Source organism: Balaenoptera musculus, chromosome 3, assembly GCF_009873245.2.
Source record: "Balaenoptera musculus isolate JJ_BM4_2016_0621 chromosome 3, mBalMus1.pri.v3, whole genome shotgun sequence".
Taxonomy (NCBI): domain Eukaryota; kingdom Metazoa; phylum Chordata; class Mammalia; order Artiodactyla; family Balaenopteridae; genus Balaenoptera; species Balaenoptera musculus.
This window is the reverse complement of record NC_045787.1, coordinates 82,468,640-82,482,473: the sequence shown is the minus strand read 5'-3', so window position 1 is coordinate 82,482,473 and position 13,834 is coordinate 82,468,640. Positions and strand designations below refer to the sequence as shown.

The following is a 13,834-nucleotide window of genomic DNA, read 5'->3' as shown; positions in this document are numbered from 1 at the left end:
GTGGGCTTTTTAGAGGCCTGAAAAGGCTTCTCCCCTTTTCTTTTTAATGTCCTTCAGGAAATTTTGCAACCTTTACTGGTCTCTGAAATGGAGGTAACAAAGGATTTTACCTTTTTTAAATAAATTTCATCCTCCTACAGGTACCATGCTCCCAGTGGCTAGGCTGGGATGCTTTAATGTTTTCTTTTAGGTGATTTAGAACATTGGTGGTCCCAAAAGCCATTAAGGGAAAACAAGAATTTGGGGTCATTTATAGTATATTATAAATTTTATGGAATATAGACCATAATGATTTAATGTAAACTAAGAAAGGATGGGTCTTTCTATCTCTTGGACTTGGAAGAGCTTGTGTCAGTGTATCCTAGAGATGAAAATAAGACAGAGAAAAATGATTTTTGCCTGTTTTTTGGTTGATTTTTTAAGAGTTAAGGAGAATTATTAATAATACAGAGCTAGAATGACAGGCAGGCAAATGGATAGGTAGACTGACAGTCTATATTCCATACTTAAAACCACACAAGTCTTCCTAAATTGAAAATTGATGAAGGGTGGAAGTTTGCCACAGAATCTTTTGGCAGAGGAAAGGCTGTAGATAGGATGACATGAAAATAAAGGCATCAAGGGGTCTATTGTCACAGATTTCACAGTTAGTTTGAAAAGCACTGAGATTTAGAGCAACATGGAACTGGAAAACAACAGAAGTGTCTATAGGGCAAGGACTGAGTATACACAGGGTAAAACCTTTTGATGCCTTTACTGTTTCCAGTTAGGGGTATTATGACTATAAAACATCTATGAAAATTTTTATACACGTCTTCTGATACTCATATACTCATTTTACTAGGATATAAACTTAAAAATAGAATTGCCAAGTCCTTAGGGTAAACATGTTTAGCTTTAGAAGAAACTGACCGTTTTCCAAGGTGGCTGTACCATTTTTACACTTCCACAAACAGTGTATGAGAGTTTCGGTTACAACCCTGGTGTTGTCTCTGTTTTTAAATTTAACCTTTTTAATAGTGTGTAGTTGTAAATCATTTTGGCTTTAATTTGCATTGCCCTAGGGGTAATGATGTTGAGCACATTTTCACTTGCTTATTAACCATTTGGATATTCACTTCTTTGAAATATCATGTAAGATTTTCTTCCCCATTTTTTTGTATTGAGTTTTATCCTTTTCTTCTTGATTTTGTAGTAGTTCATTATATATGCTGGGTATGAGTCTTTCGTGAGATATATATATATATTAAAGATATCTTCTCCCAATCTGTGGATTACCCTTTCCCTTCTTAATGGTCTTTTGATGAACAGGTTTTGATTTTAATGAAATCCAACGTGTTATAATTTTTTTCTTTTATGAATAGTGCTTTTTCTGTCCTGTTTAAGAAATCTTTGCTTATCCCAAGGTTTTGAAGATCTTCTTCTGTGTTTTCTTCCAGAAGCTTTATAGTTTACTTTTCACTTTTAGGTTTATGATTTATCTGGAATTAATTTTGTTGATTTAGGTAGGTGGTCAATATTAATTTTTTTTTCTGATACAGATATCCAATTGCTTCAGCATCATTTATCGAAAAGACCATCTCTTCCCCCATTGTATTGATGCCTTTGTTGTAAATTAATTGACTGCATACATGTGGATTTAATTCTGGACTTCCTATTCTATTTCAGTGACCTGTTTTTCCATCCATAAGTATTGGCTTATGCCAATACTTCACTGTCTTATTTACTGTAGTTTTATAGATGGTCTTAAAATCTGATCCATTCATTTTTGAGGTGTTTTAGAAACTGTGATAAGGTACATTTGTTTGATTTAGGGGTACAACCATTTATTATAAAATGAAAAAAATTTATGTATTTAATTGAAAGTGAATTAAACTTAGAATAAGCTAATTGTTTTATAGAGATAATTGACCTGTTTTTTAGGTTATGATAGGAGAGAATTAGCTTTGCAGAACCTTTGCTTTTCAAATGGCTTACACTTTATTCTAACCTAAGGTTAAGGGATGTTAGAAATGTACTGATATCCCAAAGTTATGAAAAGATCAGAAAGATGGTTATTAAATGTGCAAAGTGCTGTATCGTTGGGAAAGAGACTTAATAAGCTTTTTAAGCCATAGTTTATAAGCATGGTCTATTCTGCTTTGTTCTAACATTCTCTCTGCAGTAATATTTTCTTGTAGCCTTATCCCTGCATCTTCTAGTGGTCAGTAAACATCTATATTGTTTTTTGAAATTCAGAATTTTAAGCATTTGTATCAGTTATAGTTCTAGCAGGAAACAGAAGATACACTCTGCTAGGATTTTAAAGAAAATTTAATGAAGTTCCTGTTTATAAACATATGATGGAAAGGGTCAAAGAAACCAACATGGCACCTGGAGACTAGCAACAGCAGAAAATAGCAACCACCTCTAGGGCTGAAGCAGCAAGAAGAAGAAATGTTGTTACAGACTTCCAGTGAGAACTAGGGACACAGAAGATGGGCTTCCTGACAGGAGCTATGATTGTAGAGGGTTGCAGCTTAAACCAAGGAAGGAGCCGGGAAATAAATATCCTGACCTCTTTCTTCTGCCATCTGATTTGCCTGCTCGTACCTCCCATTGGACAAGTCCAACCAGAAAACTATAAATGAAGTCTGTAAGGGTCAGTCTTTTAGGGTACAGCAGCAGGGAGAGAAAGGCCAAACATGTATCTGGATCAACGGGGATGGTGGCAAACAGAATAACCAGCACAGAATAGTTCGTTTTGACTGAAAATATGAAAGAAAAGGTTTTTTCTTTTGAATGTAGTAATGGTTTTCCATATGGCTTAGGGTCTAAAATAGATAAGTTTTGTTTTGGCCAGTCCAGCCAGATTTTCCTTTATAACATAGGGAAAGTACACACAGAACAAAAATCATTTCTGTTCAAGAAAAATTAGCTTACATGTAGTTCAGAAGAGTGTATGAGATCTAGCATAGCTAAATATCTTCTTTGCCATTTATCATTTGAACATTTCTAAAATGTATCTTTCTCATAAATGATTTGAGAAGTTTTTACATTTTGCAATGACCATGAATATATTTAGAAGTAATATAAAATTACATTGTCCCTCTTATAAGCTGTCATTTGTTTAAATGTCACATAACAGAACCATCCTATGTAAGTAACATTTCAGTTGATGGTAATTAGAGACTTTAAGCAAAACTTTTTGAAGTGTGCTTGTTCATTTCCTTTTTTCCCAGTATGTGGAAATTTTTCAGTATTTCTTTTCATATGGAAAGAGACAAGATAATGTGTCGTGTTGTGTCTCAAAAATAGCATTTGAATATTTTAGATTCGTATACATCACACACTTTTCTGTACTACAGTTATCTCTGTCACAGATAATATTCCAGGAATGTTCAGTTCACATGTAAGCAGAAATATGACAGAAGGCTAAACTGAAATAGCAACTGAATTAGTTTATCATATAAATTATATCTTTAAATACCTTTTACCTAGGTTCATGATGGTTCGTAGTGGAAAAAATGGTGACCTTCATCTTAAACAGATTGCATATTATAAACGAATTGGTGAATATCATCCAACTACACTGCCTAGTGAGAGAAGTGGCATAAGAAGAGCAGCAAAAAAATTTGCCTTCAAAGGTAAAATTAATGCCCCCAATTTTTAGTATAGAGTTTTTATAGATGTTTCTCCATATGTAATTCTTTGTGGAATCCTGAGAATTTCTGTAGTAATTGGTCGTTGCTTAACAATTACCATTTAAATTGATAATGCCATTCAGTCAAAAGCAAAATAAAAATCACATTGAAGCTAACTGAAGGCCAGTAAATGTGAAATGGGCATTTTAAATCATAGACAGAAAATGATACCATGAACAAAACAAAGCACTTACCTAAATTAATGTCACCTGCTTTTGTCCTCAGGTGATTCCTACTCTAGTGGTACACTTGCAGGCACTCGTGTCACTCTCAATGAAGAACTTATTTGATGCCAAATATGAAAATGTTGACAAAGTTAACTTATTTACTATACTTATTTCTGTGGTTCCTCCCTCTCAGTGCCATTAAATAGTCTCAGGATCATATTTATTTTTGAACTCCTAATCCCCCTGAATGAATTAAATATTTGAAAGACAGTAGAATATTTATCTTGAAAGATTATGATAATTTTCCCCTCTTTCTCCTCCTCCTCCAAAGGGGAAGAGAAGTTTGGGATGAGATAAGCAAAGAAGTACAATCACCAGATGACTAAATGAATGTTGGTACTATTAATGGGAATCAGGCTTTTCTCAAAGCAGGTCAAGAAAATTCTAAGATAATAAATAAATACCTGCTTATTTCTTCCTGTGTACACCCCTTCCAGTAACTCCCTTAAGCTTAAGAACAGGCATACCTATTACATCTTAGACTAAAGAGGACTCATTCATTCATTTATTTAATCATTTATGCAACAAATGTTTACTGAGTTCCTACTGTGTGCCAATCACATTTTAGGCCTTGGGAACATGTTGATGAATAAGATAGATAACTCCTGCCCTTAAGTTGCTTACTTTCTAATTCAAGTAAGGAATGTTCCACTCAGCATGTGCTTAATTAAGCACACTAATAGCTTACTGGTGTATTTTGGAGTTTGAATAGCTACTCATCCACACTGGAGAATTGGCGATTCTCTTCCTGCCCTGATTACTTCCCAGCCGTAGACTCTTTCCAGGTGTCTCCAAAGGAAAACAACTGTCCTGAGGATTAAGGTTTGCCCACTTTCTTGGCTTTATGAACCCTATTTCCTACCCAAATCCGGAAAAACTTAAGAGAGGTGGTTGCTTACAAAAATACAGCTATGATGAAATGCTATTTTGGAAAATTCTATTCCAGAAGTTGCTTATCTGTACATAATTTATTTGCTAATTCTTGCCTTTTTTAGGAGGTGCCTGCTGCAAGTATTTTTCTACTTTGATTACTCCCATAGAAAGATAATTTTATACTCCCATATTTATCATGTGCTTTGGTGAACAAGCTAGCCCTACTTGTGTTGATAGCTACAAAACTATAGCAGCTAGTTCTCCTACATATCTATTAGTAAGTGTAACAGCTGAGGACCTTTCAGATTGTATGGTAGCATCTTCACAAATATTCTATCTTAGAGGGAAAAAGATTTAACAAAAAAAACCTCACGGTTTGGAGATAAGGCTATGATTATCTTAAAACTATATAGATATCTAAAAATTTCAATTATATCTTTTTGGTATTTTTTTATTTCAGAAAAAAAGCTGTTTTATGTCGGAAAAGACAGAAAACAAAATCGTTTGGTAATTGTTTCAGAAGAAGAAAAAAAGAAAGTCCTAAGAGAATGCCATGAAAATGACACTGGAGCCCATCATGGCATATCCAGAACCCTTACTCTAGTGGAATCCAGCTACTATTGGACTTCTGTGACCAATGATGTCAAACAGTGGGTATGGCTTATGTATTTAGAATATTTTGAATAATGTCTTTGTAGTATATATCCAAAATTCATATTTGCTCCAGATTAACTCTAGATATCACTTCTCATTAAGTACTTTTTGTCTGGGTAGTTTTTCTGCAAAACATTTAAAGGGAGTTTTATTTCCCCTCAAAAATCTTCTTTAAAATCACTGAAATATAATTTGAACTAGAACAAAGCATTATTTAAATATTTGAAAATACTCTGTTTAGATAGATTATCTAGAACCAGATTTTCGTCATTGAACTATCTTGTGTAGGCAGAATTTAAATGGGGCTGAAATTTCTTTGACCAAAAGTTAATCATTACCTCTTTGATGGCAGTCATACAATCTTTTCTTGAGAGGAGAATATGTTCATTATAAGTCAGGCCCCATGTGTGTCTCCTCTTTTGTCCCTATATTGTCTTGACATAGAAAATGTCAAATATGGCAGAAACCCCAAACCAACTAATTGCAAAATCAAGTTGTGAAGATAATGAAATTAGTCTGAGTTTTGTAACTTTATAACCCATTAGGACCTCAACTTCTTCTAATAGAAAATTCACCTAGGAGTTCTGGGATTCTTGCTGTTAGGTCAATTGATCCCTACTCTTTCTAGTGTGCTCCATATGGCAAATGATAGAAATTCCTTAGTATGTATGTGGGAACCCTTTAATAATCGTAATAGTGCATTAAAAAGACTGTCATTTCAGGCAAAAGAATTAACCCAACATTTAATTTAAAACTAAGTATCATTTGTGAGTCTGTGCAGGTATTCCAGAGACCTCAGTTTTTGTATTTGCCCTTAGAACCTGCCACACATTCCTTTACAGACATTCAATGAAATCTTTGTCACATCTTTATCATTTGAAAAATGATTTTTGGGAATAAGGTTATTTGTGATGAGAACTAGTTTAAGTTAGAAAAGCTAGAAAATAAAAATTTTGATCAAAAGTAACTATAATGCAATAAGATCGGTTTAAAAATTTTGTTCAGGACTTGGTTTAAAAGTAGTTTCCAAAGTGTAATTCCAGAAATATGTTGAACAATGGCACCATCCATATGTTGATCAATTGATCTCTTCTCTTCTCACACAAATGAAAGCTCCATGACAGCATGGGCTTTGTTTTTGTTCATTGTCTTTTTCCAGGACCTAGAGGAATTTCTGGCATCTATAAATATTGTTTGAATAAAGTTATATTTTAATGAATGTTACTGCATACATGAATGAATGAACTTAGTAGAGTGATAACTTTAAAAGAAAAAAATTTTTTTGGTTATAGAAATTATATACTCACATATTGATTTAAAACTATAGCAAACATATTTTAAGATCTATTCATTTAATAAATATTTATTGATTGTAAACCAGAATTATGTTCCATGTGAATAAGACCCCTTAAGGCGGTCATTGAATAGTAGTAGCAAGTAATATTTGCTTATATTCTGAATAGGTTTTATTTTATTATGAGAATAGTCCAAAAGTTTCTCCTTCAAAACACAAAGTACCTATCAACCATTTCAAAGTTCAGATTTATAAGACTGCTTTTATTATATGGAATATATTAACATTTGTATACCTTTTCTTTATTGTATGCCTGTTTTATAGGTATATGCTTGTCAGCATTGCCAAGTGGCAAAAAATACGGTTATTCTAGCACCTAAACAGCACCTTCTCAAAGTGGAGAATCCATGGAGTATAGTTACTGTTGATCTGATGGGCCCATTTCATACAAGCAGCAGAAGTCATGTATATGCTATAATCATGACAGATTTGTTCACAAAATGGGTTGTGATTTTGCCTCTTTGTGATGTTTCAGCATCAGAAATTTCTAAAGCTATTATCAATATATTTTTCTTATATGGACCTCCTCAGAAAATAATAATGGACCAAAGAGATGAGTTCATTCATCAGGTAAGACAAACTACTTAGATCTAGGAGCATATTTTACTCACCTTTCAGGGAGCAGCGCAACTTATATGGTACTTAATAAGTTGAGATAAATTCCTACAGATATAGAGGTTTAATATTGTATAGGACAAAGGTAGTTGGACTGGAAATTAAGGATTTTAGTAATTACTGTGCCACTAAGTAATTGTAAACCTATCTTTAGTTTTCTTCAAACTAAAATGAGAAGGTTGGACCAAAGAGTCTTTTTTTGCTTCTAGCTTAAAAATCTATGATTGACATGTAGAGGGAGAATTGACTAAATGGAGAAATACAGTCTTGTTCGTGAATGAGAATCTTCAATATTGAAAGATACCAATTTTTCCCAAATCAAAATTAATTTATATGCTAATGGATTTCTAATCAGCATGAAAAAGGAGGGAGTATTTTCCTTTGCCCTGGCCTTTATCCGGATTAAAGTTAACCTGAAAGAATAAGCAGACAGGAATACATACAAAAATTCTAAAAAAGGGATATAACTACTATACTTAAGGCATATTATTAAATTTTTATAATTGACAGGGTACTGGTGTAAGAAAATAACCAGACTGTCTAGGTTCACAGCACCTTTGATATCTCAGTCCAAAAGAAATACTTAAACTGATACTTATCAAATAGTTAGGGCCTGTGCCAGGGGGTCCCTAAGGTTATCTCCAGGTTTTATAATTCACTAGGAGTCCTAGGAGGACTCAGCAGATGGTCATACTATGGCTAAGATTTATTATAACTAAAGGATACAAAGCAAAATCAGCAGACAAAAGGCTCATGGGGATAAGTCCAGGGGAAACTAGGAACAAGCTTCTAAGACATCCACTCCCAGTGTAATCACACAGGACATGCTCAATTCTCCCAGCAGAGTTATAGCAACCCATGTAAATTGTTGTCTACCAGGGAAGCTCACTAGAGACTCGGTGCCTAGGATTTTTACTGGGAGCTGATCACATAAGCACCAAAAATTCTAGATTCTCAAAAGAAAGAAGGTGTTCAGCATAAGCCACCTTGATTGTATAAACAGTTTAGGCACTGTGAGCCACACTTAATCAGTTAGGGAATGGTGGAAACCCGCACGAAATCCAAGGTTCTAGACACCAGCCAAGGGCCAACTTTGTAAGCAGGACTTTCACAGGATAGCAGCCTTAGTTCTGCTATGTTAACTCTTTTTCTGCACAGGTCCAAACAACGTAGTATTTATGTCCTAACCACTTAGCCATTTTAAAAAATAGTAGTCATAAATTGAAAGAAATAATATTTTCATTTCATTCTTAAATAACCACAGTTAGTTACTAATGGGATGTGTATACCTGTTTACCACTGCTAAGCTTTTCAAACTTTGGAATCAGTTTGGACACTGCCATCCTCATTTCCTGTTTCACATTGATTTTTATACAGTTGTTGCTTTTTATCATAGCACCTGTCAAAAAACAGTTCTGTAAAGATACAACATCATCAAAAGGAATATAGTCTTATCTAATGTTGAAACCATAAACTACCTTAAGCTAGTAGTTTTCAAGGTGTCCAACAGATGTTAAGGAGGCCCTTTGGCACAGAGTTTAGTAACCATGTTTAAAATGATAGAGCTGGTATCACAAATGAGTGGAGTTAGGGAAGGATTATTTAATAAATTTGATTTAATTAACAGCATAGATAACAATTTTCTAATTATTTCTAGTTATTTCTATAATATGATTTTAAAATTACTGCATACCAAAATTGTTTTCAGGTAAATTAAAAATTTTGGTTTTTTTAATTGAAACAAAAAAAAAATACAATTGACTTTTTTTTTTTCAATCTCTAGAGACTGAGTTAACTTTCCAAGCTTAGGGAATAGTGACATAAATTTAAATGGAAAAATCACCAACTTTGGCTGTTTAAAAATTAGAAATTTATATGTGGTAAAATAACCAAAACATACAGGCCAAGAAATAGGCCAACAAAAATAAAGCACATTCATGCAGGAAAGGATTAATGCCTTTATTATAAAAGATTGAAACAAATTTAAAAATTTAGTCAATGGCAGAAACGTAATTCACAAGAAGGAATAAAAATAATAAATATGGAAAAATGTTCAAACCCAATAGTATGTAAATTAAGACCATTTTTTGTTTATCTAAATCAAGAAAAATAGTAGTAATACCAAAAATACCAAATAGAGTACAGATAAAATAATATAGCCTTACCTTACAGGTAGTATAGCAACTTGAAACTAACTCTTGTAAAGCAGTCTGCCAAAGGTCCAGTAAGAACCATATATATATATATATATATATATATATATATATATATATATATATACATATATATATATATATGTATATATATATATATATATATACATATATATATATATACACTGATGAACGATCCTATTTCTAAGAATTCTAAGGCGATTATCCAAAGTATAGAAAAATAGCTCTTTTATGATATTATTTACCACAATGCTATGTATATTAACGAGAAATAGGAAATGACCTAAATATCCAAATAAAGTGTTTCAGAAAAATGTCAAGCCACATGATGAAATATTTTGTAGTCATTAAAAATGTTGACAAAGAAAAGGAAATAACATGGACACTGATTAAAACATGTTCAGTTAAAACTCTGGATAAAAGATTTTATTACATATATTATGTATACATATTTTACATAGATGTAAAGAAACTAAAATAAAAATTTATATGGTTAACCATGGAGTTTTTAAGAGTAATGAGATTATAGGTTTTTTCCCTTAACTTTTCAGTTTATATGTTATCATTATGTTGCTTTTATAACTATTAGTGATTAAAATATACATAATCATCTGTTGTTTTGTGATATAAATTACTAGTGCTTAGCAATAACTAGTTCTCCTAGCCTTCCAAACATAGACGACTGTCCTAGCCTCTTGCAGGTGGGCAAGCCCAAGTAACACATCTGGGCAAAGAAGTTGAATGGATGAATGTGTGCCCCTTTCAGCCTGAGGTATTGAAAACTTCATCCTCGATTCTTCCTTCTCCCAGTCTTATTCTCTCTGGAGAATTAACTGCGTATTTCAGCTATTACCCTAAAGGGTAGTGGATTTTCTCTCATCCAGGATTTCTGAGGCACCTAGGTGCTTTGGAGAGACACCCTGACCTACAGTTGACCTTGTCTGAGCAAGTAGTAAAATTTTTGAGTTAAACCACTGAGCCTTGAATGTGTTTTGTAACTGCAGTATAATGTTGCCTACCTTGACTGACATAGCAGTGGTCTGCAAAATGGGGTGTGCAAGACAATCTAGTTTGTAGGATGACAATATTAGAACTTTTGTTTATAATTTTTATCTAATAAATAAGAAAGAAATGAAGCTTTTACTAATAATATATAGAGATTGATAATAGCATCCTGAATCAACAAAGCAGATGATTGTGTGTTGCACATGGTGTGGGAAGGTATCTTGGGAGAAAAGTGAGAATCTGCAGCATGTGGGAATCCATAGTGGTTCCCTCACTCATTCTTTTGCTTTAGCAGCAGTAATTAAATTTATGGATATTGTCCAGTTTTTGCCAAACTACCCTTCATAGAATAGCTAGGTGGCTTAATTTTCTTGCAGTGAAACAAGATCATACAAATAATAATGCAGTCACCTTTCAACCACAGGAAAATGATAGAGCTGACACAAGTAACTTCTAGTACTACCTCTTTCACAGATACATTAATGATATAAAAATAAATGTGGACTAATCAGATCTGATAGGAAATTGGCCACCAAAATTCAAAATTATCAAGAAATCTATTTGAAATATTGTCTTACTTTCACCTTTATTAATGAAAAGCCTCATCCTAAATGCATATAGTACTTCAATATACTAAGTAATGACAATATGAAACCATTATGAATCACCAGCAGTCTTTCTAGTCGTGTTTAAAGTCATATGATATATACATTATTGATACTATGTATAAAATAGACAACTGATGGGAACATACTGTATAGCACAGGGAACCCTACCTAATGCACTCTGATAACCTAAATGGGAGGGAAGTCTGAAAGGGAGGGGATATCTGTATGTGTATGGCTGATTCATTTTGTTGTGCAGTGGAGGCTGATACAACATTGTAAAGCAACCAGACTCCAATAAAAATTAATTTAAAAAAAAAAGTCATATGATAATCCAAGACTTTGAAAATTTTACCAAAAGTAACAATAAATGTTTATAAGCCTCTTTTCTGAGGTTTAACAAAAAAACTAAAAATCACATGTGATTAAGAAAATGTGTTCTTTTTGCTGTGATTTAAATGGCTTAAATATTATACAGCAGGCATAATCGTGACAAAATAAAATATTTTCTTTCGTCAGCATATACTGACATAGAAAACACTGCTAAAGTATTGAGATAAGATTTAGAACATTATACACAATGTGGGAGGTTTATTATAAAGTTGATGAAAGTACAGATGTTTCTAACATATCTCAGCTTAGAGCATTTGAGTATTTGTTAAATTGTTTCAATAAAATACACAAAGACCTTTTTATAAACCTCTGAAGAAAAGAGAATTAACGTTTGTAAAGGAAAAATTATTTCTTTAATTTTAAAAATGTGTCTTATGGAAAACTAAAATTGTGACCACTAATGGAATGTCTGGTTTGATGGGGGGAAAAAAAGGCTCTTGGGGTAAGGATATATAGGTAGCATCTCACAAATGGATTCACTGGATCAGTTCTAGGCAACCTCTTCAAACAAGTTGAAGCCTTTTCCAAAAGTCAGTCATTTTTAAAACCATTAATTATGACCTCAGATTGAGGCTGACCCAAATGATACCTATTTTCTGGGATTTCTTTTAGATTACTTTTGAATTAAAAGGAGGTGGGCTAACATATATACAATGGAATACTACTCAGCCATAAAAAGAAACAAAGTTGAGTTATTTGTAGTGAGGTGGATGGGCCTAGAGTCTGTCATACAGAGTGAAGTCAGAAAGAGAAAAACATACCGTATGCTAACACATATATATGGAATCTAAAAAAAAAAAAATGGTTATGAAGAACCTAGGGACAGGATAGGAATAATGACACAGATGTAGAGAATGGACTTGAGGACACGGGGAGGGGGAAGGGTAGGCTGGGATGAAGTGAGAGAGTGGCACGGACTAATATATACTACCAAATGTGAAATAGCTAGCTAGTGGGAAGCAGCCGCATAGCACAGGGAGATCAGCTCAGTGCTTTGTGACCACCTAGAGGGGTGGGATAGGGAGGGTGGGAGGGAGACGCAAGAGAGAGGAGATATGGGGATATATGTATATGTATAGCTGATTCACTTTGTTATAAAGCAGAAACTAACACACCATTGTAAAGCAATTATACTCCAATAAAGATGTTAAAAAAAAAAAAAAAGGAGGTGGCCTTAATTAGTACATATATTAGGTAGGAATTGTATTCCACTGCGAGTAACAGAGAACCCTTCTCTTCCCTCCAATATATAAACTCCAATAGGAGTTTATTTTATACTTAGGGAAGAGAAGGCCAGGCTCTCCAGGGTTGGAAGGGTAACTCTGAATGTCATTGGGAACCCATGCTTCTAGCATTCTGTTCCACCATCTTTGAGATGTGACTCTCAATCTTATGCTTACAATATGGCATGCCACAAATTCTACATTTCTGGCAGAAAGAAAGGGGAGGTTAATGGGCAAAAAAAGCTAGAACTAGCTGAGTCTGCCCAACAACTTTCACTTAAATCTTTTTGGCCAGTACTGTATCACTACCCCACTACTATATCACTACTATCTGACTACCCCAACTAAAAATAATAAGAAAAAATAGTTTGAGGTGTAAATAAGGTAGGAAAAATAAGTTAACAGGCTTATTCTTAGAAGTTTTCTAAACTCATTTTGACTTATTAGGCCCTGCCCATAATAAATATAACAACAAAAATAATAGTAACATTAAGAGTTATAAAGTGCTTACTACTTGCCAAGCACTGTTTTAAGTGCCTTATAAACATTTATTCATTTAATCCTCAAGAGAGTCGTGGGTAGGATTTTCCTCTTTTACAGATGAAGAAACTGAGTACACAGAGGTTTGGTGATTTGGCCAAGGTCATGTAGCTGTCAAGTGGATTATGTTAACTGTGTTTGAGAAACTGTCTACTGAATTAAAATGTTATCAGAACTCAGAGTGTTAAATTCTGTTCTTCCATTTCCTTGCTGTATGTGTGTGTCTGGCAAGGCACTTAACCTCCCAGAGCTTCAACCTCCCAGAGCTTCAGCTTCTTATCTTTAAAATGGGGTTAATAATATCTCATAAGATTTTTGTCAGGTATAATGACTGTAATGTAAAGCATCAGCACATAGTAAGGACTCAATAAATGGTAATTACTCTTTTAAACAAAATATGTGTGTTTTCATAAAGACTGGCTATGGTCAAGGAAAAGGCAAGATTCAAATTCTTTTGCAACCTTTCAATCCAGGGAAAAATAAAATAC

At 33.5% G+C, this 13,834-nt stretch overlaps 1 protein-coding gene across 3 annotated transcripts in view; it reads left to right on the top strand.

Moving 5' to 3' along the window:
- Window positions 1–13,834, top strand: part of GIN1 (gypsy retrotransposon integrase 1) — a 29,230-nt gene that overhangs the window by 5,918 nt on the left and 9,478 nt on the right. Inside the window, exons 2-4 of one of the 3 annotated variants that reach the window (XM_036846263.1) lie at window positions 3,481–3,626; window positions 5,244–5,437; window positions 7,056–7,361. In XM_036846263.1, coding sequence (XP_036702158.1) covers window positions 3,485–3,626; window positions 5,244–5,437; window positions 7,056–7,361 — 642 coding nt within the window. In that variant the 5' untranslated portion in view covers window positions 3,481–3,484. The remainder of the gene's footprint in view (window positions 1–3,480; window positions 3,627–5,243; window positions 5,438–7,055; window positions 7,362–13,834) is intronic. The other 2 variants (XM_036846264.1, XM_036846265.1) reach the window with 2 other exon arrangements.